Source organism: Podarcis muralis, chromosome 2, assembly GCF_964188315.1.
Source record: "Podarcis muralis chromosome 2, rPodMur119.hap1.1, whole genome shotgun sequence".
Taxonomy (NCBI): Eukaryota; Metazoa; Chordata; class Lepidosauria; order Squamata; family Lacertidae; genus Podarcis; species Podarcis muralis.
In genome coordinates this window covers 88,757,620-88,782,178 of record NC_135656.1, presented here as the reverse complement: position 1 = coordinate 88,782,178, position 24,559 = coordinate 88,757,620, and the positions used below count along the sequence as shown (strand labels likewise).

General features: G+C 42.7%; 1 protein-coding gene across 3 annotated transcripts in view; it reads right to left on the bottom strand.

Moving 5' to 3' along the window:
- RAD18 (RAD18 E3 ubiquitin protein ligase) overlaps positions 1–7,742 on the bottom strand; it is a 131,703-nt gene extending 123,961 nt beyond the window's left edge. For all 3 annotated transcript variants that reach the window (XM_028719320.2, XM_028719318.2, XM_028719319.2), the window contains exons 1-2: positions 7,603–7,742; positions 5,875–5,956 (exon numbers count right to left, since the gene is read on the bottom strand). In XM_028719320.2, the coding sequence (XP_028575153.2) occupies positions 5,875–5,956; positions 7,603–7,656 (136 nt within the window). In that variant the 5' untranslated portion in view covers positions 7,657–7,742. The remainder of the gene's footprint in view (positions 1–5,874; positions 5,957–7,602) is intronic.
- Positions 7,743–24,559: the final 16,817 nt, after the last annotated feature.

The window sequence follows — 24,559 nt, the reverse complement described above, 5'->3', positions numbered from 1 at the left end:
TAGAGTGTAAATTTCATAAAAAATTCCTTCCAGTAGCACCTTAAAGACCAACTAAGTTAGTTCTTGGTATGAGCTTTCGTGTGCATGCACACTTCTTCAGATACACTGAAACAGAAGTTGCCAGATCCTTCTATATAGTGAGAAGGTGGGGAGGGGTATTACTCAGAGGAGGGTGGTATCTGAAGAAGTGTGCATGCACACGAAAGCTCATACCAAGAACTAACTTAGTTGGTCTTTAAGGTGCTACTGGAAGGAATTTTTTTTGTTTTGACTATGGCAGACCAACACGGCTACCCATCTGTAACTGTAAATTTCATAATTGGTTTCAATTTCCCTCAGCGTATTAACTTTGTGCTCATCGTTTTAATGGTGAAAAATATTTATCAGAAGAGCAGCCTCACAAAGTAGAGGAAACTATACGATGCAACCTTGCAAGTAGGATGAAACACATTCATAGCTCATAACATACATCTAATGGAGAATAATGGACCACATGCAAACAGGAAATGCTACCCCATACTTTGGTCCTGCCAGCTACTTCCTAAGATAAACAAACCATACATTTCAGAACATCCCTGTACAGGTGAACACCTTGGAGTAAATGTACACCAGTTCTTTCTACACAGAATTCTAACTACAGCCAAGATGTGTGCATTAAAATGAAAAAATTAAAACATATTCAATTAAAAAAATATTTGATTAAAAACATATTCGATTAAAAAAAATTTAAAATAAAAACAGGGGGCTCTGCTAGTGCAATCATTAGCTCAGGTGAGAACAAAATTACCTTTGGGTTGGGTTAGATGACCCTCGGGGTCTCTTCCAACTCTAGGATTCCAACAAATGCTGTTCTAAAGGTTTCGTGGATTGTTAAGTTGGTTGACATTCCCTTGTGTTTTTGAAGGTAAAGATCCAGCAAACCATGTTGGCATGGAAACCTTTTGCATCAGGCACCCATGGTCAATGGTAGCATAAGCTTAGGTTTTTTCTTCAGTTTAGCACATGAAACTCATCCCTGTTCTTTAAGTTAGACAGTCAGAAGCCTGTGGCAGAAAAAAATAGCCTACCTTCTGTCACGAATCTCAATACTTTTGCTTTGGAAAAACCATCTTTATTTCAGCCAGATCCTAGACAGTGTTTTAGGCAACCCCTCCTTTTAGGAAACAAAACCTTTAAGTTCTTGTCCTCAAGGGACAACATTGTTTAATCCAACCATTTGAAATCAACAAATTTATTTATATGCTTCTTATTCCAAATTACAGTATGCTCAAATCAGCTTACAAGAACAGTAAATATATAGCCCCAACCAGTAAATGAATGATATAGTTATACTAGCAAGCTAACAAATATTACAATTAGAGCTTCCCTGAATGTATGAAAAACGTTTCTTTCACAAGAATTAAAATATCCACATAGAATCATAGAATCATAGAGTTGGAAGAGACCACAAGGGCCATCGAGTCCAACCCCCTGCCAAGCAGGAAACACCATCAGAGCACTCCTGACATATGGTTGTCAAGCCTCTGCTTAAAGACCTCCAAAGAAGGAGACTCCACCACACTCCTTGGCAGCAAATTCCACTGTCGAACAGCTCTTACTGTCAGGAAGTTCTTCCTAATGTTTAGGTGGAATCTTCTTTCTTGTAGTTTGGATCCATTGCTCCGTGTCCGCTTCTCTGGAGCAGCAGAAAACAGCCTTTCTCCCTCCTCTATGTGACATCCTTTTATATATTTGAACATGGCTATCATATCACCCCTTAACCTCCTCTTCTCCAGGCTAAACATGCCCAGCTCCCTTAGCCGTTCCTCATAAGGCATCATTTCCAGGCCTTTGACCATTTTGGTTGCCCTCCTCTGGACACGTTCCAGTTTGTCAGTGTCCTTCTTGAACTGTGGTGCCCAGAACTGGACACAGTACTCCAGGTGAGGTCTGACCAGAGCAGAATACAGTGGCACTATTACTTCCCTTGATCTAGATGCTATACTCCTATTGATGAGGCCCAGAATTGCATTGGCTTTTTTAGCTGCCGCGTCACATTCAACTGAACAATTTTTCACTAATGAATCCAAATCACAAAGGGATCTGCAGCAGAAAAGGCTTTTAAGTATCAAAAGGTTACATTTTAAACCAATTAATTTCCATCACAGAAGCAGCATTAAAATAAGGCTGGGGAAACTAGAAGTTTGTTCATCTTTATCAACGTAAGAGCAGCAAAAAACAAGCTCACAGGAAAATCCAATACCAAGGAAGTTCACCAGTTCTGACAAACAGTGACTGGACAGCCCATCTCTCAGCTGGGCAACCTTGTATCCAAGCTCTCATCTAGGGCATCATCAAGGCTCAAGGGATCCTCCGTCATGAGCTCCTCCTCGTCTCATCAGAGAGCCCATAAACCTTTACTACCAATAATTCTTCCCATAACAAATTGAGTGGGGCTTCTCTCTAGGGCACAGGAGGCTATGTAACTGGAATCAGTCAGTTCCCACCCTCCAGGCCATGTGGAGTTGAGACAATCAAAGAAGCAGCCACCAGGCCTTGCAGAACTCACATCAAACCACTATGCCACATTAAGATGTGTTTTGAATAAGTGACAAATTCCTTGTTCACTATAGCACTGGTGTTGACGCAAGTTTAAAATTAGTAACTAATCCATTTACATCACCTTTTATGATGAATACTAAGAAGCACTGGAGCCATTAACAAAGTTCCTGTTCAACATCTACCCTGTCAATCAATTAAGTAGTCGACACAATTAATGATACATAATTCAAAATGCCATATATGAAAATCCATACTGGAAGGGAAGCTTTGGAGCTGCATGAATATGGATCAGCTTAATTGGTCTGTCTGGCAATCCCTTGAGCACCAAGACATTTTAGAACGTGAAAGGACTGGTTGATGTTATGTTCAATATTAATGTCCCGGAGGAGCTGGAACACACTCAGAGATAAACACTGAAGCTGAACCAAAAGAACAGTCTTCAGCACTACACCTCATTTATATTTGCGGTGACACTGCTCTGTCTAAAGAACTGTACCTACAAAACTAATTACAGCACTCAACTGAATCGCCAAGTCAGAAGAGCCAACTACTGTCCAGCCCAGTCACAGGAATATCCAACTACATTAAACACCAGAGAAAGAAAACCAGGACAAGGGACACCAAGCTGTTCAGCACAGTCAGAACTATACCACAATGCCAGCAATGTTTTAATAAAATCTTAGCTATAGCCTTTTTTACTTTTTTTTACAAAGGTGGATGAAGCTCTCTAAACAATATGATCTTCACAGTGCCACTATACAGATCTATGGCATATTCAGAATGTTGTCTACAGTTGCAGTCATCCCATCTCAAAAAGGGTTTCATAAGAGCAGCAGCAGCTACAGGAAACTACAGCTGAAAAGAACATGAGTGAATATTTTTCCTACAAAGAAATACTAAAGAGGCAGAAACTTCTTTGTTCAGAGAAACACATCTAGGAGACCTAACAGAAGCTCATGAGGTTATGAATGTTGAAAATAGAGTAAACGGCTACATTTTCTCACACTATGCTAGCTTTCAGGATCAGTTGTTTACTGAATGAGGGGTGCTCCCAGGTGGAAGTTTATTGTGGAATTGGTGTTAATAATGCACAGAAGGGTCTTTTTTTGCACTGTCCACAAGACATTGCCATCATCAAAATGCTAGCCTGTCATTTTTTCTTTCCACACACATTTAAGTTTCTATCTTACCACAGAAAATCTGGAAAGTAAACTTGTCATGTATCTGCAGTCACTTGTGATGGGGAAGCACATTAGCACAATTGTTAGGTAAGTAGCTTGTGGCACATACAACAAGATTTTTGTGGCTGGTCCTTATTGACACACCCCTACCTCCATTTGCTCCTCGCATGAGAATAACCAAACCATTTTGTTTCTGGCTGCTCACAATGCTAAAGGAAAAACACTTATTTCCTCTGATAGATGCATGCAGAAGGCATGCTGGTTTACAAAGGAGTGAGTCACTCAAGATCTCTGCAAAGTAAATGTGAGCGATTACCTTGGAAACTAATCAGAGTACCTACAGCAGGCTTTAAAATAATAATGTGGAGGTCTTGTACAAGACCTGTTGATCACTCTTGTGCAAGCCTTGTACATTAGGTAAATAAAGCTCTTGACATCAGTATTGCAAGATTAACAACAAATGGAAATGACTATTTTGCATATCCCTCCACCCACAAAATCCCACAAACCTTCATTTTGCTCATTGAGAAACATGATAGCTAAGGTTAGTAATGTTCACTTCGGCACACTTCCTGAAGAATTGGGTTTTTTAAAAAGGTGTTCATGCAAAGCTCCAAAAAGATCTACATGCAAACCGAGAACATAAAAAGGTAGTGCAGAAGACAGAAGCGGAGTAATTGAGGGGAGGGGCAGAAAAAACACAGCTGAATACCGCAGGTCAGCTAACCATGGCATATGGTCAATAGCATGCAACTCTCATGTTTTAAAAGGTAAATCTACTTCTGATAAACATCAAACAAAAGTAGAAAAAGGGAAGTCATGCTTGCAAGCTGCACATTGCAAACAAGCTAAACCAGAAGACCTAAGGTGGGAAAAACGTATTGCTATTTCCAAGTCACTTTGAGTATCTAATAATTTGATTGTATCATACTACTGTAATTAATGATACAACTATTCTAAAATTGATTAAAACAAGACCGGACCACAAATAGTTTTGTTTAGCAGCCCCACACATCTTTTTGCTCCATAAATAGTTTAGACCCTTATATTTCTAGTGTTTGCTGTGATAGAAAGCTGTCAGACCATTGGTCCATCTAGCTGAGTATTGTCTACTCTCAATGGCAGTAGCTCTCCAGGATTTCAGACACAGTTCTCTCCCAGCCCAACCTGGAGATTCCAGAAATTGAACCATGGAACTTTTGCATACGTAACAGGCGCTCTGAGCTAGGACTGCTTCCGTACCATCTTCATTATGACAGCCATATATGACTTTCATGTCTTCCATAGGCCCAGGGCAAGTGCTACGTTTTGTGGTGAAGGACCTTGAGAACAAATGAGAACTTACATCCTGACCATCCATGAGAACTCATACTGAGAGAATGGCCTCTGCCTCCCTCTCTCCATCCCCAAATGCACTACTGCCTTTGACAGATGTCTGCACCTCCTCCTGGCATCCACGTTTTTACATATGGAAGAGTTTTTAATATTTTTTAATTATTATAATTGTCTTTTATATATGAAATTGGGTATTTTTTTTTAATTCTGAAGTCACATCAAGATACTTTATGGGCAGTGACTCAGATATGGAATTAAACAAATAAAAAAATAAAATAAGCATATCCCAAACTTTAGAGTCCTGGACCTTAGCTATGGTCCAACGGCCTTATCACTAAGCACACTTATTCAGAAATAAGTGCTACTTGCTTCCAAGTAAATATGCTTAGGATCAAGTTAGAGGTCAGGTCAACACCACCAGGTTGTATTGTACTGGTTGCCTTGCACTCAGGGCACTGTAGCATAATAGGTTGCAGGCAACCAAGAACCTCCTATTTCCTGCTTGGCAGGGGGTTGGACTCGATGGCCCTTGTGGTCTCTTCCAACTCTATGATTCTATGATTCTAAAGCAGACAGCAAGAGCCACTTATGACGAGAATAACAGAACTATAATGAAACCTGGTGAATCAACAAGTCTGCCATCAATTTCTGTAAATTACAGACTCCCAATACCACCCTATCCTAAAGATTTAAATTTCTAGTTTATGTATGTTAGCACTCACATATTGGATTTTAAAAATTCAAAAATAACCAAGCACTGATATAAAACAATACATTAACAGGAAACAAAAATGAAATAAATAACTTGTATACTTACAATTATGTGAACACTGAGGAATGATCATTGCAATATTGAAGTAGTCAAAGCATATTCCACAACGCAACAAGTTATCCACTTCCTGAAATGGGATTTTAAAAGTTTGTTTATAAAGATCTGGCAAAATGAACAGTTCAGATTGCATTTCAAAAGTAAAGTTTCTCATCTGGAGAAACTATTTACTGAGAAAGAATAGCTGGATAAAATTACCGCCACAATTACATAATAGAGGCAACATAATAACTTACTGACAAAATATAATCATTATGATTTATTGTGCTTAAAATTGTCTAAGTTGGTATTCAACTAAGTTTTACTCAGAGTAGTCCTATTGAAATTAATGAACATGACTAAGTTATGTCCTTTAGTTTCAGTAGGCCTACACAGATTAAAACTTAGTTGACCACCCTAAGTACTGTACAAACTTCAAAAATAAAAGCAGGCACTGCCCACAAGCTTATAAGCAGCGTTCAAAAAAATTCTAAATCAGTATTTTGACAATACTTTTAGCCTAATAAAGATATTGCCCCAATGTCAAGGCTATCTTTGTTTTTTATTTGATTTCTGCTCTCTATTGATAGAAACACCCACAGGCGGTTTATCAGGGGCCAAGCCTGAAACCATTTTAATCCTTTTCGAGAAATTCTACCAAGTTACCCTGTGTAAACAGACACAGATCTTTTCCCCCCCGACACATTATTTTTAAAACAATGTAGATGTGGCAACCACCTTTTCCACATTTATCATGGCAGATGAACAAAACACACAAAAAGAAAGTGCATGCATACAATGATTCACACAGACAGAGACACGAGTGAGGTGCAAGTCTCCTTTGTGACAGCTTCAGTACAGTTTTATAGAGCTTCAGGGTGAAGCTAAACTCCGAGTTTGTCTGCAGACAGTCATGTGGCCAGCAGGACTAAGCTGCTTCTGGCGAACCAGAGCAGCACACGGAAACGCTGTTTACCTTCCTGCCGGAGCAGTACCTATTTATCTACTTGCACTTTGATGTGCTTTCGAACTGCTAGGTTGGCAGGAGCTGGGACTGAACAACAGGAGCTCATCCTGTCGTGGGGATTCATACCGCCGACCTTCCGATCAGCAAACCCTAGGCTCAGTGGTTTAGCAGAATGTAGGCACCCTATATATAGAAATGAGCAAACCAGTGATATTTTAGGGCCCATTACTTACATCATAGGAGCCTACCCAACACAAAACACTGTTGCTGTATGTAGGTTTTATTTGTTTTTTATCTTGTATTTTGGAAATGTATATCCAGGTTTTTCTTCCTTTACATTTTGGGGGGGCCCCAAGAGAGTGGGGCCCTAAACTATAGCTTGTTTGGCTTATACAATCCGACATAACCACCCAAGAGCGGCAGAGCATTTGAGGACCTCAGACAGCAACCTTTCAAGAGAGATGCCGTTTAAATTGGAAGTGTGGCCCCCTCTGCCGCCGCCCCTGAGAAGCTTCGCCTCCAAGGCGAGCCTTTCGAGAAGCGATCCGGAGGCCCCAACTTCCAAACTGGAGGAACCTTGATTTTGCTCCAGCAACCATTCCACCCACCTACACAAACATACGGGGCTGCGGACGGCTCTTCCGTGGCAGACACTCCGCACATGCTCAGAAGCGCTCTTGGGCATTTCTTGACTCGCCTGCCATAGGGATAAGGGCCCCTCCGGCCTCGCAGGCTGGTTCTTCCCCGCCGCTTGCTGGCCCCTTACTTACTTTCAGCGCCTGGAGAGGCTGAGGCCACGGAGACTCAGCCGCCGGGACAGACATGATTTCCCCGCCGGTGCCTGAACTCCGCCTTCCTCGCCTCCCAAACTCCGAATCACCCGCGCTCTCCGTCTTCCGGAGCGCGCGGGACGCCACGCACTCGTATCCGGCGCCGAGGCTCATGGGTAATGTAGTTTCTTTTCCCACTCCCGTCTTTCTTAAAGCAGCGGGGTGGGGGGCAAATCGCGCTCCATTCTAATTCCCTTGTAGCGGGGCAGAAGCAACCAGTTTCCGGTAGCGGTTATGGAAAGGAGGGCAATTGACTCCGCTTACTACACCGCTGTTCGCTAGTGGAGCAGGCAGGCTGATGATGAGCCTGTTTGGGGAATGAATTTCCTGCAGCCACCTGGTTTCCCATCTGGAAGAGATGTGGGGACTCAAGAGTCTTGTATTCAAGGGCTTACTGTACATAGACGTGTGTGTGTGTGTTCATAATAATAATAATCATCATTATATATTTATTTATACCCCAGCCGCTCTACAGTCATACCTCCAGTTAAAGACACTTCAGGTTGTGCGTTTTCAGGTTGCACACTGCGCCAAACCCGGAAGTACCTGAATAGGTTACTTCCGGGTTTTGGTGCTCGCACATGCACAGAAACACTAAATCGTGCATGCGCAGAAGCACTGAATTGTGACCTGCGCGTGCGCAGATGCGGCGCTCTGCGGGTTGCGAACGCTGCGGGTTGCGAATGTGCCTCCCAGCTCCCGCACGGATCACGTTCGCAACCCAAGCGTCCACTGTATTGATAGTAAGGGAATGGAGGTGTCTTCCAGTTCTGCTTGATTTCTTGTTGGCAACATAGGGATTTGCCTTGTGAAAAGCTAGAGCCGTGGTTATTCCCAAACTTTTTCAGGCCACCCCTCCCCCTTGGTTCTGTAAACTCATTCCCGATCCCCACCCCACACCCCACCCCACCCCAAACCTACCTACCTACAAAAGAAGTATTATCCAGAATAGCGGCTTCCCACTTGGGAAGATAATAACAACACAACTCAAAGCATCGCCAATTTATTTTCACATTTATTCCAAATCCAAATAAAACTAGTTAGCTTCATTAAATCAACAAAACTGATGAACGTGATCCAGAGATACCAGCTTTACAAAGACTTTGATATAAGATTACAAGATTTTTTTCAGTGAATCCAGGCACACTTTTCAACTTCCTATTAAATAGATGGATTTTGTCAGGGGACTGATTTGTAAATCCGGGGACTGTCCCCAGGAAATGGGGATGTCTGGTAACCTTACTTTGATAGCCATTTACAGCTCCGGAGCCTCCTTAGGCAATCCTGCCGCCCACTTTGGGAAACGCTGAGCTATTGATCCATTGATCCGTCTGGCTAGCTCAGCACTGACTGGGAGACGCTCTCTAGAGTTTCTCTGGAGAGCTCCTCCCAGTCACAGCCTCCTATATACGGTACACAGAAAGTAATCTAGCACTGCACTCAGCAATGGCACAGGTGAAGAACTTGTGATCCTTGTGGTATTGTTTGACTCCAGCTCCCATTGGACCCAGCCAATATGCTGAATGGTCAAGGACATCTGGAGCATGCCAGGAGCTGTTATAGGGAAGTGCTATTATTATTATTTTCCCAGCCACTTTGGGCGGCTCCCAACAGAGGACTAAAAACAGAATAAAACTTCAAACATTAAAAACTTCCCAAAACAGGGCTGCCTTCAGATGTCTTCCAAAAGTCAGATAGTTGTTTATTTCCTTGACATCTGATGGAAGGGCATTCCACAGGGTGGGCGCCACTACCAAGAAGGCCCCCTGCCCTGTAACCTCACTTCTCGTGGTGTGGTAACCGCCAGAAGGCCCTCAGCACTGGACCTCAGTGTCCGGGATGAACAATGGGGGTGGAGATGCTCCTTCAGGTATACTGAGCCAAGGCCATTTAGGGCTTTAAAGGTCAGCACCGACACTTTGAATTGTGCTCAGAAATCACACACAAAGCTGCCTGGAACCCTTTGGACATGAAGGTTATTTCCTGTATCCCAGATGATGGAAAGCAGTGACTCAGCAATGATGAGAAACATCTATATATGCTTGAAAGCACTCTCTTTTGACCCTATTACAAGGCAATGCAGCCCACCAGAGGTGGCTGGTTTGGGAGTACCATTGAAGGACAGGCACTTGTAAATTATTTAAGTTTTACAACCATTGCAGGAGCAGAAAAGGGGAGGGATGCTGAACTGGGAGTTCTTCATGAGACACCAAAATGGGTTTCCGTAAGACTGCAGAATAGAGCTTTATGGTGATGAAAACAGCTGTGGAACTTCAGAGTTCTACAGTAGCATAGAACTCCCCATTTCCATAAAATTTCATCAAATACAAGTGTTCAATAGTCTCTACCCCTATATTTGCTTGTGCTTTTATATATATATATAAAGCGTGCAAAATATATTATTCAATACGGACTGTCTTCTCGTCTTTAACATTGTTTAATGTTTATGTTTGCTTATAATTCTACAGAGAGTGGTGAAAGTGACCTTGTTCAGTTTCCAGTCTTAAGTGGTGTGTTTTTGTTCACTGGGTCTATTTCACCAAATTGTTTCTAAATAAGTATTCCATCTTTGCTGACTCATCCACATCCTGCCATAAGTCTTTGGGAGTTCCGTTAAATGTTCTTGTTAGAAAGTCATGTTGACACTGTGAAGGTGAAGCAGACATGAAAACAATACCTGATGAGAGCACTGTTGAGGTTAGGAAGGAGATATGAAATAGGAGTGAGAGACTGGAACATTCCCTCAGAGAGTGGCTAGCAAAAGCCATACACTAAGGGCCAGGCCTTGAACCAGAACTAATTGCTCAGATTGTGTAAGATTCTATTAATGCCTCGGCACTTGTGTACTCAGAATATACCACATGCTTCTTTCATTTTCTATGTCTGTCTGAGAACTTTAAACACTTTTACATAACAATATTAGTTTAAATTCAAAGTGCAACAGCAGATAAAAATGAAGCCAATTAATGGTTTTCCACTCTGCTTATTGGACACTGCCTGTCAACGCAATTGACAAAAAAGGCCCTTGAAAGGTTTTATTTAAAAGGATGTCGTTTATCACTTCCACTTCAATTTTATTTCTCTGTTGGCAGGTACTTTTAAGGGATGTCAGGACAGATCTGAAAATACAGTCTAAACTATCTCTCAGCGGCAAGAAGACAAAGAAACCATTTGTATTGAATTATGTCACAGTTTCTCTGTGTTTGATTTAACTGGACTGAAGAAAGCCACAGAGACTGTATGTCTAGGGAGACTCGGGATGCAATGGAGCCCGGGTGCAAAGCCTATATGCTGTATAAAGCCACACACACACACACACACACACACACACACACACACACAAAGGCAAGGAGTAAGAAGACTTTCTGAAACTCTCCATTGAGGACAAGTATAGGATTCCTGCTTGCTCTGGGTCAATGGGGCAGAATTAGCTGACCAATAGCACACAACACGTTCCAAAGATTCAAAAATTGTTGAACAAAACACATCTTACATAGTCCAATGGCCACAGTACCTATAATGCATTTGTAAAGCAGGGCTTGTATTTCATCTGTTTTGGAACTTCTAAACACTCTAATCAATAAGTCAGTTATTGCTACTTATTGGAATCATATATCAAAATCCACTCCTTCCATTTTTCTTCTGTCTAGGGCCTATTCTTTCCACAAAAGCAACATCAGTCTGCAGTTTGATGTGGCTGAGATTTTTTTACACACAAAGTCACTAGGACTTGGGTGGCTAATCTATTACCCTCCAGACAGGGCCAGCCCAATAAATTTTGTCACCTGAGACGAACCACATAATGCTCTCGAACCATGGAACCTGACTGGGATATTTTCTACATTTGTACAGCACCAAGCACTCACAAGCAATAATGATGATGATGATGATGATTTTGAATTCCTACAGCACTGAGCACCTGGGGTTTAGGGCTAAGGCAAAGCACTTCCAGTTATTTGATTAATATGTTGTGGTAAATCTCGTATCTGCCACAAATTCATTAGAGTAACTGGAGAGGACACAATGACCAAAAGATTACATCTAGCAGGTGGTGCAGGGAAAAGGTCTCTGTAAAGTTCAGCCATTTCTTGTGAAATAAGATTTTGTAATTTACACTTCCATGAGTTCTTGGCTGCATCATTTTTAATCTGAAAACGCTTTTTTCATTTTGCCAGGGCATGACAGCAACAACCCAGCAGGTCACCCAGTTCAGCAGTTAGGAGATAACAGTATGTCCATTCTTTAGATAAGCAGGAGTCTTATTATAGGGATATGACCTGACATGCCTTATCCACAAGGTAGCTTTAAAACAGTGTTCTTTTAAAACAAATTAAGTGCAAACTACATTTTCCCATATTTCCCTTTTATAACTCTGTTGTTGAATTCCAAAGGACTTTCCCCAGGTCATTCATGTATTCAGTTAGACATGTTGTATTTCACCTAAGAGCACCCCAGCAGCACAGATGCTTAATCATAATGGGAATCTGAATATTTGCATAACTAAAATGTAGGTACTGTGGGTAATATCTCCATCCCGCCCACCCTCTAGGGCAGATACTTCTGGTAAGGTGTGATCATCAGGAAATCACCCTGCTTTCTAGGCTCCCAACATACTATACAGTTTACACTAAAAGGTAAAGGTAAAGGACCCCTGACAGTTAAGTCCAGTCGCAGACGACTCTGGAGTTGCAGGCCGAGGGAGCCGGCGTTGGTCCGCAGACAGCTTCCAGGTCATGTGGCCAACATGACTAAGCCGCTTCTGGCGCAATGGAACACCGAAACCAGAGCAGTGCACGGAAACATCGTTTACTTTCCCAACGGAGTGGTACCTATTTATCTACTTGCACTTTTGGGGGGGCGTGCTTTCAAACTGCTAGGTTGGCAGGAGCAGGGACCGAGCAACGGGAGCTCATCCTGTCGCAGGGATTCGAACCGCCGACCTTCCGATCGGCAAGCCCAAGAGGCTCAGTGGTTTAGACCACAACGCCACTCGCGACCCTTCTACAGTTTACACTACTAACATACAAATGGAAGTTTTTCCATCCTGCAAAACACTCTCATCTGTGAGTAGTTCTGAGTAAACGTTGGCAGAATAAATTTCAGAAAGGAGGGGTTTGGGGGGGTGGCAGGTGGAGTGGGTGTGTTTCTGTAGCATTCATTATACTGCAAGTTTCTGTGAAATGACAGTGTTGTGAATGATATTCAGGAATAAGGACTATCCCTCATTATAAAAGAAAGTTGCATACATTGGCAACCACACACTGCATCTTTAGTTATTTCCTAACATTTATACACAGCTTGATTGTAATTCATGTTTAGTGAATTGAGCATCAATTTGAGGCGGATTTCATTCTTTTAGCAAACTACCAGTTATTGCAGCCACAGGATGCTTGGAGATGTGTTGCCTTTCTTAGTTAATATATTGCTGCAGGCAAGTAACTTGTTGAGGAAGGAAGCAATAAATATCAAATCTGAAATATGGAGGTAGCAATAATAATAACGTATCTAACAGAACTTTAGCTGAATATAATTTATGTGAATTACTTTGAACGTGCTGAAAGTCTTCTGTATTATTTCTTCGCCCTCTTCCATTCATCTTGTTGTTTTGGTTTTTGTTTTACTTTCCAAGGATATCATTCAATCCATATAAATAAGGCCAATTACAGTAGGATTTCCCACCCAGCTCAATTTATAGACAGTTGTACAAAACCAGAGCTTCCCTTTCACAGTATGTACTTCTTTGTAGGCTTTGGGGGATTCTGCTATCAACCAGGCATCTGCAGATAGTTTATTAAACTCGCACTTATATTCCCCTCCAGGGTGCAGAGGGAACTACAAACATGTGGTTATTATTTATAGCAGCCTCACACTCTGGATGTGTTCCCATCGAATGGGAGAGCAAATTTTTACATCACTTCTAATGACATTTCCAACATATCCTGTAAACCTTAAATCGATTACAGTGGCAATTGCAGGACAAGAAAGAAAAAAAACCCTGACATTCTGACAATCCACCTTCCTTGTGACCTTAGCAATGTTATCTGCTCAGTGTTTTTCCATTCCCTTTATTCTGAATGGTACAGAAGCAATTTTCACCATCTTGGCACAGACTCGCCTGATTTTCTGAATCACATTCAGGGACTTCTAAGGTCATCTTAAGCTGCCATTCAGTTTATTTCCAAATGCATCATAATGTTATATACAGGCTGAACATCCACCACAGGCTGTTCCTTCGTTCCCAATTGTTTCTGCCTGGTAAACTGCTGTGGTGCCCCCAAGGTTTAAAGGGCACACCAGTTTGAAGAACACAAGCCTACTGTGTTGTTAATAGGCATTGCACTTGGGCCAAAATGGCTCTGTATAGCTAACAGCAGTAATTGCCCCAGACCGTTGCATTCTGAGCACCTCTCTTAGTCTTAATTGTTGTGCCATTACAGTCAGAATCCACCCTGCCATGAAGCATTTAGCATACTTTGCTTTCATTAGACATTGTACACAGTGTACTTGTTCATACAGAACTTGTGTGTTGACTGCATGTATGGCCAGCAGATCCATAAGGCGAGACACATGGTGTCCACTCAGCAGTCATGGTGAAAACTAAAAAGGAGCATTACTGACACATACTAAGGCATAAACAATATGGTAATGAATCTACACCATGTGTCCTAGATCACTGGAAACAAGGATAGTAAGCCCAGATCCTAGGCTCTCTCACCAAGGTGTAACCTATTGCATTCAGAAAAGCCTGCCTAATTCTGACTAAACTTGCCCTTGGTCACCTCCCTCACCTGGCTGGTGGGACTGCATAAAAACAAGGGGGTATTCAGAATGAAGGGACGCGGATGGCGCTGTGGGTAAAAGCCTCAGCGCCTAGGGCTTGCCGATCGAAAGGTCGGCGGTTCGAATCCCCGCGGCGGGGTGCGCTCCCGTTGCTCGGTCCCAGCGCCTGCCAACCTAGCAGTTTGAAAGCACCTCTGGGTGCAACTAGATAAATAGGGACCGCTTACTGGCGGGAAGGTAAACGGTGTTTCCGTGTGCTGCGCTGGCTCGCCAGATGCAGCTTTGTCACGCTGGCCACGTGACCCGGAAGTGTCTCCGGACAGCGCTGGCCCCCGGCCTCTTGAGTGAGATGGGCGCACAACCCTAGAGTCTGTCAAGACTGGCCCATACGGGCAGGGGTACCTTTACCTTTTTATTCAGAATGAACGACAGACAGAGGTTTGTATAGGGGTGAAGGGGACTGCTGTTAGGAAAATTACATTCTTGGTAGGAGGAAGAGCTTTGTAAGGATTTCAGGGAGGATGAGCGAAGTAGGGAAAGGGCACGTGGATGGACAGGACACGGGTGGAGGGGCATTTTAGAGGTGAAGAAACAGGGCAGACCAGTGTTGGCGTAATTTGGAAAAATGGGTGAATTTGCACTAAGTGCTTGGACCATGTCTTGAGGAGCCCACCTGCCATGTCTGGATTTTGTGTAGAGAAAGACCCAGCTGCACAGGAAACAACCCAAGTCTAAATGCTTGAAGGACGACCCTCCCTCCCTCCCTTTCTCTAAGAAATGTGTGTATGTGCCGTGGCAGGTATAAAGCCAAGGTCTGCTTCAGCAGCATTGGCAAGAAGTATTCACTGAGAGTAAGGTTTTTGCTCAGTTCAAGGTATCTGTGGCGAAGCTGACAGTTACATGCTATATAGTTCGGTATAGCATGGTGAGCTAGCATGGTGAAGTGCTAGTGGAACTCTCTGTAAGCTTGTATTTTTACAAGGTTTATTTCTAAGACCAGAGAATTTCATTACTGTAGATTAATTTGTGATGTACCAGCATCGCCTAAAGTTTATGTTGCTAGTGTGGTTATGCTCATCTTGTGCCATGAGGCAACACCTACTTTGAACTGAGCTGAGTGGGAAAGGAGGTGTCTTAACTGGGGACTCTGAAAAAGGGTAACTACTGGAAAGCAGGAAAACCCAGATGTGCTTGAAGTCTCTTGAGAGCCAGTGTGGTGTAGTGGTTAAGAGTGGTGGACTCATAATCTGGTGAACTGGGTTTGATTCCCCACTCCTTCACATGCAGCTGCTGGGTGACCTTGGGCTAGTCACACTTCTCTGAAGTCTCTCAGCCCCACTCACCTCACAGAGTGTTTGTTGTGGGGGAGGAAGGGAAAGGAGATTGTTAGCCGCTTTGAGACTCCTTAGGGTAGTGATAAAGCAGGATATCAAGTCCAAACTACTACTCTACTCTGCTGGAGTTGTGCATACTCTGCTGATCACAACAGTTGAAGTGTAGTGCAATATCAACAATGGATGGTGGGCCCAAATCTAACACATCTAACAACCTGAAGGCCTGCACAACAGAGGAGGAGGTGACTATTTGGGGAAGTTAAGGGGTAGGTCACATTGGGAAAAGAGGGAGAACCACGAAGAACTGTACGTCTTGATCATGCTCCACATATGCACTTGCCTGCTCACGACAAGTGAGCGTGTCTTTTGATCTGGTGAGGGCAGCATCAGGAAGCATTGGTGTACTTCTCCTGAGCATGAAGAAAGTGTGGACTTCTGAGATGCTTGGAGAGCAGTAAGACTTCTCTACTGCTTTTGGAGTATTTCTGGGATTCCCCCAGCAGAGAGCTAGAAAGGAAGGAATTCCCAACCACCACAGTTGCTTTGAGCATGAGTTTGTGTCTTATAGGATTCTGCCACTCCTTCCCATATACAGGTAAATAGAATATGTTTTTAAGAGAATATGTTTTTGGTTGAAATAAATATTACCATATTAAAATAAATGTGGGTTTTTGTGCCATATAATATTGAAGCAGTTTTCATTTTCATTTAGAATGTGTTCTTGCATTCACAATAAGAATTTAATTTTAGATAATATGACCTTCAGTGATTAACGTCTTTTATATGGAAAATATCTCTCTTCAGTGCTGCATTTCTGAATATAAATTTTGGTGTTTTTGCTGTGAAATTGATTAATGTTTTTAGCATTTCATTGCATTTCCCAGAATATAGCAAGCCTTTTGTTCCTTTCTTCCCCTAAACTGCACCCAAACAGCAATAACAAAAAAGCAAAGTATTAACATTTACCCTGCAGGTAGATAAGTAAAGTGACAAGATGCTACCAGCAGTAAAATCCACATCTTTAATAAGAGAGCCTATTGGACACATTTGTGAAACAGAAATGATTGCATCAGATAAGTAATCTCTTTTTACATCAGTGGGTGTTCCAGAGATCTTATAAACTACAGCTTCTAGGAGGAAGTGAGGGAGAATAATACTAAAATGCAATAGCCCAGCCTTTAATCTGTAGTTCTCCCTCTCTATTTTGTAATATTTACCCTTCATTATAGCCATTCTACAAGGCAAATAGCATAATCTCATTTTGAATGCTGTATGATATGAATCATTGGTTTGCAATTAAGTTCTGTCATCTAGAAACTGTCACGTGAATTGTATTACTATAGAAACTATTTATTGCATGTCTAAGCAGCGTCAAAGTGCAAGATTCATATTCCTGTTGATAATCTTGCATCATGTTGTAAGTTTCGGGAGGTTAGCCTGTATGATGCCTGAGTCTTTTCTAATTTCTGGGTTCCTGGATCCACAAGGGCTAACATTTAATGATGGATTCAGTTGGTAAAGTGGCCAGGCCAGCTTCTTGGTGACTTAATGGCTTAAGCATGGCCCTTAGTTGTTGGTATCTGTCTTGAGAGACAATGGAGAGCTCCGCCGGGGTGAAGTCAAACTACTGGAGAATCACAGCACCTGCTGTGGCCGCAGAGAGCAGTAACTCATAACTGTTGCCTCTTGTGTTGTTTTTGTTGTGTTAGCAGCACAGAAGTGACCTCTCCAGGGCACAAGCCTGGGCAGTGCATATAGAGGTCCTGGGCTGCCCAAATGTCGGCCTCACTGGTGTGGTACAAAGGAAAGCAGAGCAATACATTTGGCACCAGCTTGGCTGCAGGAGTTGCCCGAAGGAGGTGTATAAGGCATCATCCAACCTTCTTAGGGACTCGACTCCAGATTTGTGTAGGGTTTACTTTAATAATCACTGAGTAGTAGCCACAGAATGCTAAGTGTCTGTTGCAGGGATTGGAGTTGAATGGAAGGGGTGTGACTGGATGGATAGAGCTTCCACTCTGCACTGCAACATTGTGTTTGAAGTAATGCATTACTATAAATTGCCTTAAACCTGAACTACATAATAATTATTTTACAGCTTCATTTTAAAAGGGTACAATGCTCATACTTACAGTGGCTGTTTACTAGTGGTTTACTCCTAGATGTGCCCATACAACTTCACCCTTATCTGGGAGTAAGTCCCATTGACGTCAGTAGAGCTTCCTTCTGAGTAGGCATGTGCAGGATTCCATTGCAAGTTATTACTCAAACACCCAGCAGCAGTTAAGTGCTGTTTGCCTTAGGCTGTTTTGTATAAGATGGTGCAGACAGTTTCTATCAGCATTTATTATAAACGTTGACAGTTAAGATTAATTCACATACTACAAATGGGCTGCAAGAAACCAGTTCCTTCCGAGTTATCAGTACAGTGGTAGTGTACCTTGTAGACGCCTGGAGGAAGTGTCAGATCTTATAAACAACATCGTCTAGACACACATGTTGGAGGTGCTAATGATCATTTAGGCAACTTAAATTTTGGCTCAGGTTAATTCACGATGTCACAGAGCACAGGATTTTCCAGAAGCACAGAAAAGTTCCAGATAGCTTATTGTACGAGGAGCAAATCTGATAATGGACAAAAATGGGTGTAAACAATTTCAATGAACTAAAAAAAACATAAATGTTACCATATGCGAGGCAAGGCTGCCAGGAAAATTATAGAGTTGTTGCGTGGTTTTTTTAATGGATTCTATTGATAAGCCAACTGGTTTCTTTGCGCCCTGTAATAAACTGTATTCAACCACATGTGTAGCTAGCCCAAGACATTTTGCCACCTGATGCAGAGACCTAACGGCAGAGCCCACCCTACCATTATATAGAGTAAGGTGGCTGCCTCAGCTGGCAAATGCTAAGAAAACAGCACTAAGATGTTGAGAGGACAGAGTGTTGTGTACCACATGGCCTGCCCTATGCCAGCCTACTTCTCTCAAGTGCACTGCACGTGGCTATCCCATCTCCTGCATGGAAATAATTTTAATTGCTGGTGATCTTAAAGTACATGCCATGGTAGGGGAAGCCATCTTGACCTTTAATTCAAGCAGCAAAATGCCTTGATCCAGCCCTGCCAAATGACTCCCCCCCCCCCACTAGGGCAAATAATGTGTTTATTTGTGTTTATTTTTGTAATGTCTCCATTACAAAAGAGCAATGCGTTAACCAATATTTTATTAATCAATGTTGCATTAAGCACTGGTTTGAAACATAGCCACCAATTTTCACTGACATATTTTCAGAGTCAGAGATCAAAAGTAGAATGCAAAATATATTACAAAACACAATGTAACTATAGGATTGAATAGCAGCTCTCTTACACATCCTCCTTTTAGAGTGAGCATATACCATAAATGGGAATTGTTTTTCAAAGAAATGCTCCTTGAAATTATGGGGGCATAGAAACCTTAATTTGCATAGCTATTTTGTGCATTGCAAGCAATACCAATATTCGGACAAATGTTGTAGGCGATCCATTGGGTCACATTTCCATGCTGCACATGTGCATTCAGAAAGTCATATATGCTCACAGAATTGGGTTTCTTGGAAAGATACCAACCCAGAGTAATAATTTGCAAAAGCATCAAAAATTCTTAGCTATAAATTAATCTTCTTGGCCATTTATCAGTGGCACTATTTTTTCCAGCACTTTGAAAAGTCTTGCTATTCAAACACTCATTTCATCCGTCTTCCATCTATCTTCCCTGACAAAAATAACATACTGCTGAATCAGACCAAAGGCTTATTTAATCTAGCATCCTATTCTGCACAGTGGCCAACCAGATGCCTATAGGAATCCTACAAATAGGACATGACCTGGTGTTCCCTCTGTTACCTGGTACTCAGAGTCTTACTGCTTCTGATCCTGAGGGTAGCATCTTGTTATCATGACTAGTAGCAATTGATAATCTTATCTTCCTTGAATTTGTCTAATCTCCTTTGCATTAAACCATTGAAGTTGGGAGCCATGGCCACATCACATGGTGCCACTCAAAGTTGGTTGCTTCCTGGTGGAGCCAGCCCTGAAAGTGAACAGAAATTAAGTAAGGCTATTGTACTGCCAACCTAGCAGTTCGAAAGCACCCCCGGGTGCAAGTAGATAAATAGGGACCGCTTACCAGCGGGAAGGTAAACGGCGTTCTGTGTGCTGCGCTGGCTCGCCAGATGCAGCTTGTCACGCTGGCCACGTGACCCGGAAGTGTCTCCGGACAGCGCTGGCTCCCGGCCTATAGAGTGAGATGAGCGCACAACCCTAGAGTCTGTCAAGACTGGCCTGTACGGGCAGGGGTACCTTTACCTTTTACTATTGGACTTGGGGGAACATCTATAGAATTTGGGCTGTTAGTCACACACAAAAGAGAGCACTTGAGTACTTATTTCCCATTGGCCACAAGTTCCAGAGCTCCAGGCTGCAGATAAAGATATGCGGCAAAAGATAAAGAAGTGTAACAAATTAAGCAGCCTCTTTTACCATCCCACGTTTCAGTATTGCTAAAATGTATGTCATGTTCTTTGTTGTGAATGAACCACAAACAGTTCCTTCTATGCTGCTGGCATGTGCAACCTAGGTATAACTCCTTCAGATCAGATCAAAGACCTTGGCTGTCTCAGGCATCACAACCGAAGATGAATGAGTGTGCCGCCTTGGGAAAGAAATCAATCCATCACTTGGCATTCAAGGACTGACATATCCCTGCTACCCACATGCCTAGATGAGGGATGATCTATGAACTGCCTTTCTGAAGCATTTAAAGATTCATTTCTAATTTAGAAACAAACTTCTTCTGTACCTTTCTTTTAGAAGCAAGTTTAGAAATAATATGGATCCCCTTCTCCTTTATTAAAAACAAACTTTCCATAATAATACTGTATTTTTAAGTCTTGGAAACAGGACATTCCCCTATTCAAAGAATTTCAAAACACAGCCCCCAGGAACTATCCAGGTTGAGCCCCATTTAAAGATTAAAAAAAACTATAGGAAGTTGTCCACCAATAATCAGCAACTAGACTGCATACAGATCACCTGATCACAGTTTTCCACAGTATGTGTTTCTGTTTGAATTAGAATAATTGTTTCAAAATTTGCACTTAAACATACCGATTAGAATACACACATTTTCTGCATGTCTGTGTCCCCTTTTGTGGTAAAGCATTTCTCTGCTGAGACAGCAGCAGGAAATGCCTGTTTGTGGGTCTCTGCCCTATGGTAGGGTTGCCACCATATCCTCTTTTGGGGGTCCTACTTGCCCATCGGGGGGGGGGGGGAATTGTACATTTTAAAACAAATATCCTGGATTTGGGTTTTTTAAAAAAATGTATGTGTGGGAGGCTCTGTTTCAAGCTCTGGTTCCGGCCTGGACTCTGGTGTGAGCCGCTCCAGCTATTGGCAATTGTCCTAAAAGAGCTCAGCAACTTTTTCTGTCCAGATTTTTACTTATTGAAATATGGCAACCCCATCTATGGTATTCTGTAGGGTGGTGGCACAAGTAGAATCTCCTCAGGTGAGCAAAGTGATCTTATAGTCTATACAGGGTCAAGCTGTCTTCCAGGCAACCTTAGCCAGAGCTGTTCATGAACAAGACATTGAACATGGCCTGGTAGCTGATCGTTGGCCAGTGCAGTTCTCTCGGCACAGGTGTAATAAGAGCATGACCAGCTGCTGCACTCAACAACCTGGCCACAGTATTCTTCACCAGTGGCAGCTTCCAGATCGATCCCCACACCACAAAGAGTGAATAGCAGTAGTTCGGTTGTGAGGTTACCAATGCATGAACTGAAGTGGCTAAGCTACTGTGTAGATAAGGGGTCGGCAAACTATGGTCCCTGGGCCGGATCAGGCCCACCGGGGCCTAAATCTGGCCCGCTCCACGAAGCCAGAACCCACCATGAAGCCAAGACCCCCGGTGATGGCAACGGGAGGAAGAGGCTTAGCAGCAGTGGCTCTGCCACTCAAACGCCACACCTGGTTTACCTCAGCGGCGTTTGATTGGCAGAGACGTCACCGCGCCGCGCTGAGGTAAACCAGGCACGGCCTTTGATTGGTAGAGCCGCCACCGCTCGGGCTCTTCCTCCCGTCGCCGTCACCGCCGCCGCTCTGGTGCTCCTGTGGGCCAGAGAGCAGAACGGACAAGCTCGCTCTGCCTACCCACAAGAAGCAGCAGTGGTGGTGGTGGTGGCAGCAGCCCCTGGGAAGGTAAGCGCAGCGGCTGGGGGTGGGGATGAGGACTACTTGCCCCCCTCACCTCTTCTTCCAGCCCCCCCCCCCCCCCCGGTGCCACTTCTCCAGCCTGCCACAAGGTCTGAGGGACAGTGGACCGGCCGGCTGCTAAAGAAATTTGCCAGCCCCTGGTGTAGATCCTGTATTGACCATGGAGAGGACTAGATGGGACCCAACTCTGAAATTCTACGTTTCTCTAATTCTTAGTACAAAGAGGCTGAATGTGTGGTATTTCAGAAGGAGTGCAAGCAGCACAGCCGCACAAGCCCATTTGGAAATCTTCCATGTCTGCTTTTGGCACTAGGCTCTACAGGGCTGCGCTCTATCCAATTATTCAGCTGTTCAGCAGAGATCAGCATGAATGAGCAAGCGTTTTAACAGAGGTTAAAGATGATGTGAAGTACTATTGGCCATTAGTAAAAGCCTGTGGCAAAGAAGCAGATATTGCATACAAACAGCTGTATAAGACTTAAGCCCGGGAACGGAATGGCCGGCCCTGCAAATGTGGTTTTCATAGCGATGTGGGTAGGAAAATAAGAAACCATAAAGAGAAAAGATGACAAGCAGTGACTTTCTGACAGATGATGGTTCAGGCTGCGGTGAGGACAATGAGCTTGATGGTGAAAAAGATTGTGGACTGAATCAAATGTGTGTGCCATGGGAGGCTTGACAGCAATAAACTTGTAGGCTTTTAAATCTTTGACTGTCTCTGATCTGCCCTGTGCCGTTTTTCAGTAACTGAGCTTTGTCAATTAGAAGCATCAATCAGGACCTGTCTAAATTTACGAGAGCAACTGCAAGTTTGCAACTGCAGTGAAATCAATAGGATGCCATGAACTGCTACAGCTGACAGGTTTTTGGACCAGAAAAGCTGATCTACCAGATCTGGTAAGAAGCTTTGTATACAACAGACTCCACGCTATTAAATTATTTTGCTGTTTGGCAATATGAATGAACACCGTTTCGGCTAGTAGGCAAAAATTGCATACAAGTATCTATATGACATGACTAATTATTTGATTTGTTTAATTCATTCAAGGATCACAGGGCAGTTTACAGTACAAAAATACAAAAATGCATAACATAATAACAATAACATTAGCCAAAGGCTTAGTTGAAGAGGAATGTTTTCGCCAGACACCTAAAGATGTGTAATGAAGGCACCAAGTGAGCCTCCCTGGGGAGAGCATGTCACAAACAGGGAGCCACCACAGAAAAGGCCTGTTTTTGTGTTGCCATTCTCCAGACCTCTTGTAGAGGAGGCACACGAAGGAGGGCCTGAGATTATGATTGCAGGGTTATCAGGGAACTAAAACATTTGAGGGTCACAAGAATCAGGTATCAACTTTCATCTTTTAATACCTTGTCTTCTCCTTAAACTGGAAAATTAGAGGGAGATTTTAATTAGGACTGCAGCATGCAGGCAGGAGTTCATCTGCTCCTGCTCCAGATACGATCCCAATGAAAATCCACACCACCAGCTTGGCACCAATAGGAGCTTTCCTTCCCACAGGGCTAATAGCAGCACTGAGAGAAAGGAATATTTTCATTGAGATCAGAGCTGGAAAGGGAAGAATTAAAGCAACCCTCCCCACATCCTGCAATCATCAACCCTGTGCCACTTATATAACACAGACAGAGTCCAGAGAGAAACTAAATCCTGATAATACTTCACTGAGGAAAACTTGATCAAAAACAGCATATAATTTGAGGCAAAAGGAACAGAGATGTTTTGTCTTTCTTCAGACCTTGTATATAGCAGGTCATTCAACCAAACATGCAGAGGGAAAGCTCAATTAGAACAACTCAGCTAGTCATGCCACTCTGCCTGGTTGCTAAGCAATACCTCAACCAACATTCTTCTAGGCTAATTGACTTTACTTCCTGATTCAGCCCTATCAGTCATGTTTCCAAAAGAAACTCCCTGTTTTTTACTGCAGCAAGTGTTCATTGTTATGTATGTAATGAATTTTGTAGAGATCATTTCTGATGACCTGTAGCAGATTGTACTAATTTTTCATAATTCAAAGATTGTTGATTATTCTCTCAGCATAAAATTAGCTGACTATGTGGAGGGGGGGGGGGGAGTTATGTCAAATTTTTCCGGCAGGAAAATTATAGTCATTTTCTTTGAAAAATGCTTATGCTGACAATAAACTGATCTAACTTTTGTGTCTGCTCGCAGCAATCAGGGAATGCAAAGTCTATAGAACCAATTAACCCAGGCCATGCACTGCTGCATTAAAACAGCAGTTAGTGCAATATTTTTAAAGAACAAAAAAAGTTATCGTATTGATTTTGTGTTATGTCAATTCTATGATCTTTCAAGCAGCAGATCAGGAAAGGAAGTCAAATTTATTCATTGCTAGCATCCATTTTAATACTAATACTTTATTGCAGTTTTTAGTTTCAATCATTTCTCCCCTGCCCTCTTTTTCTTTGATTAAATCACGGCACGCACAAAAATCCCTTTCATATGTGAGTTCACAATGGGGAGAAGGCGCTTTCTGCAATG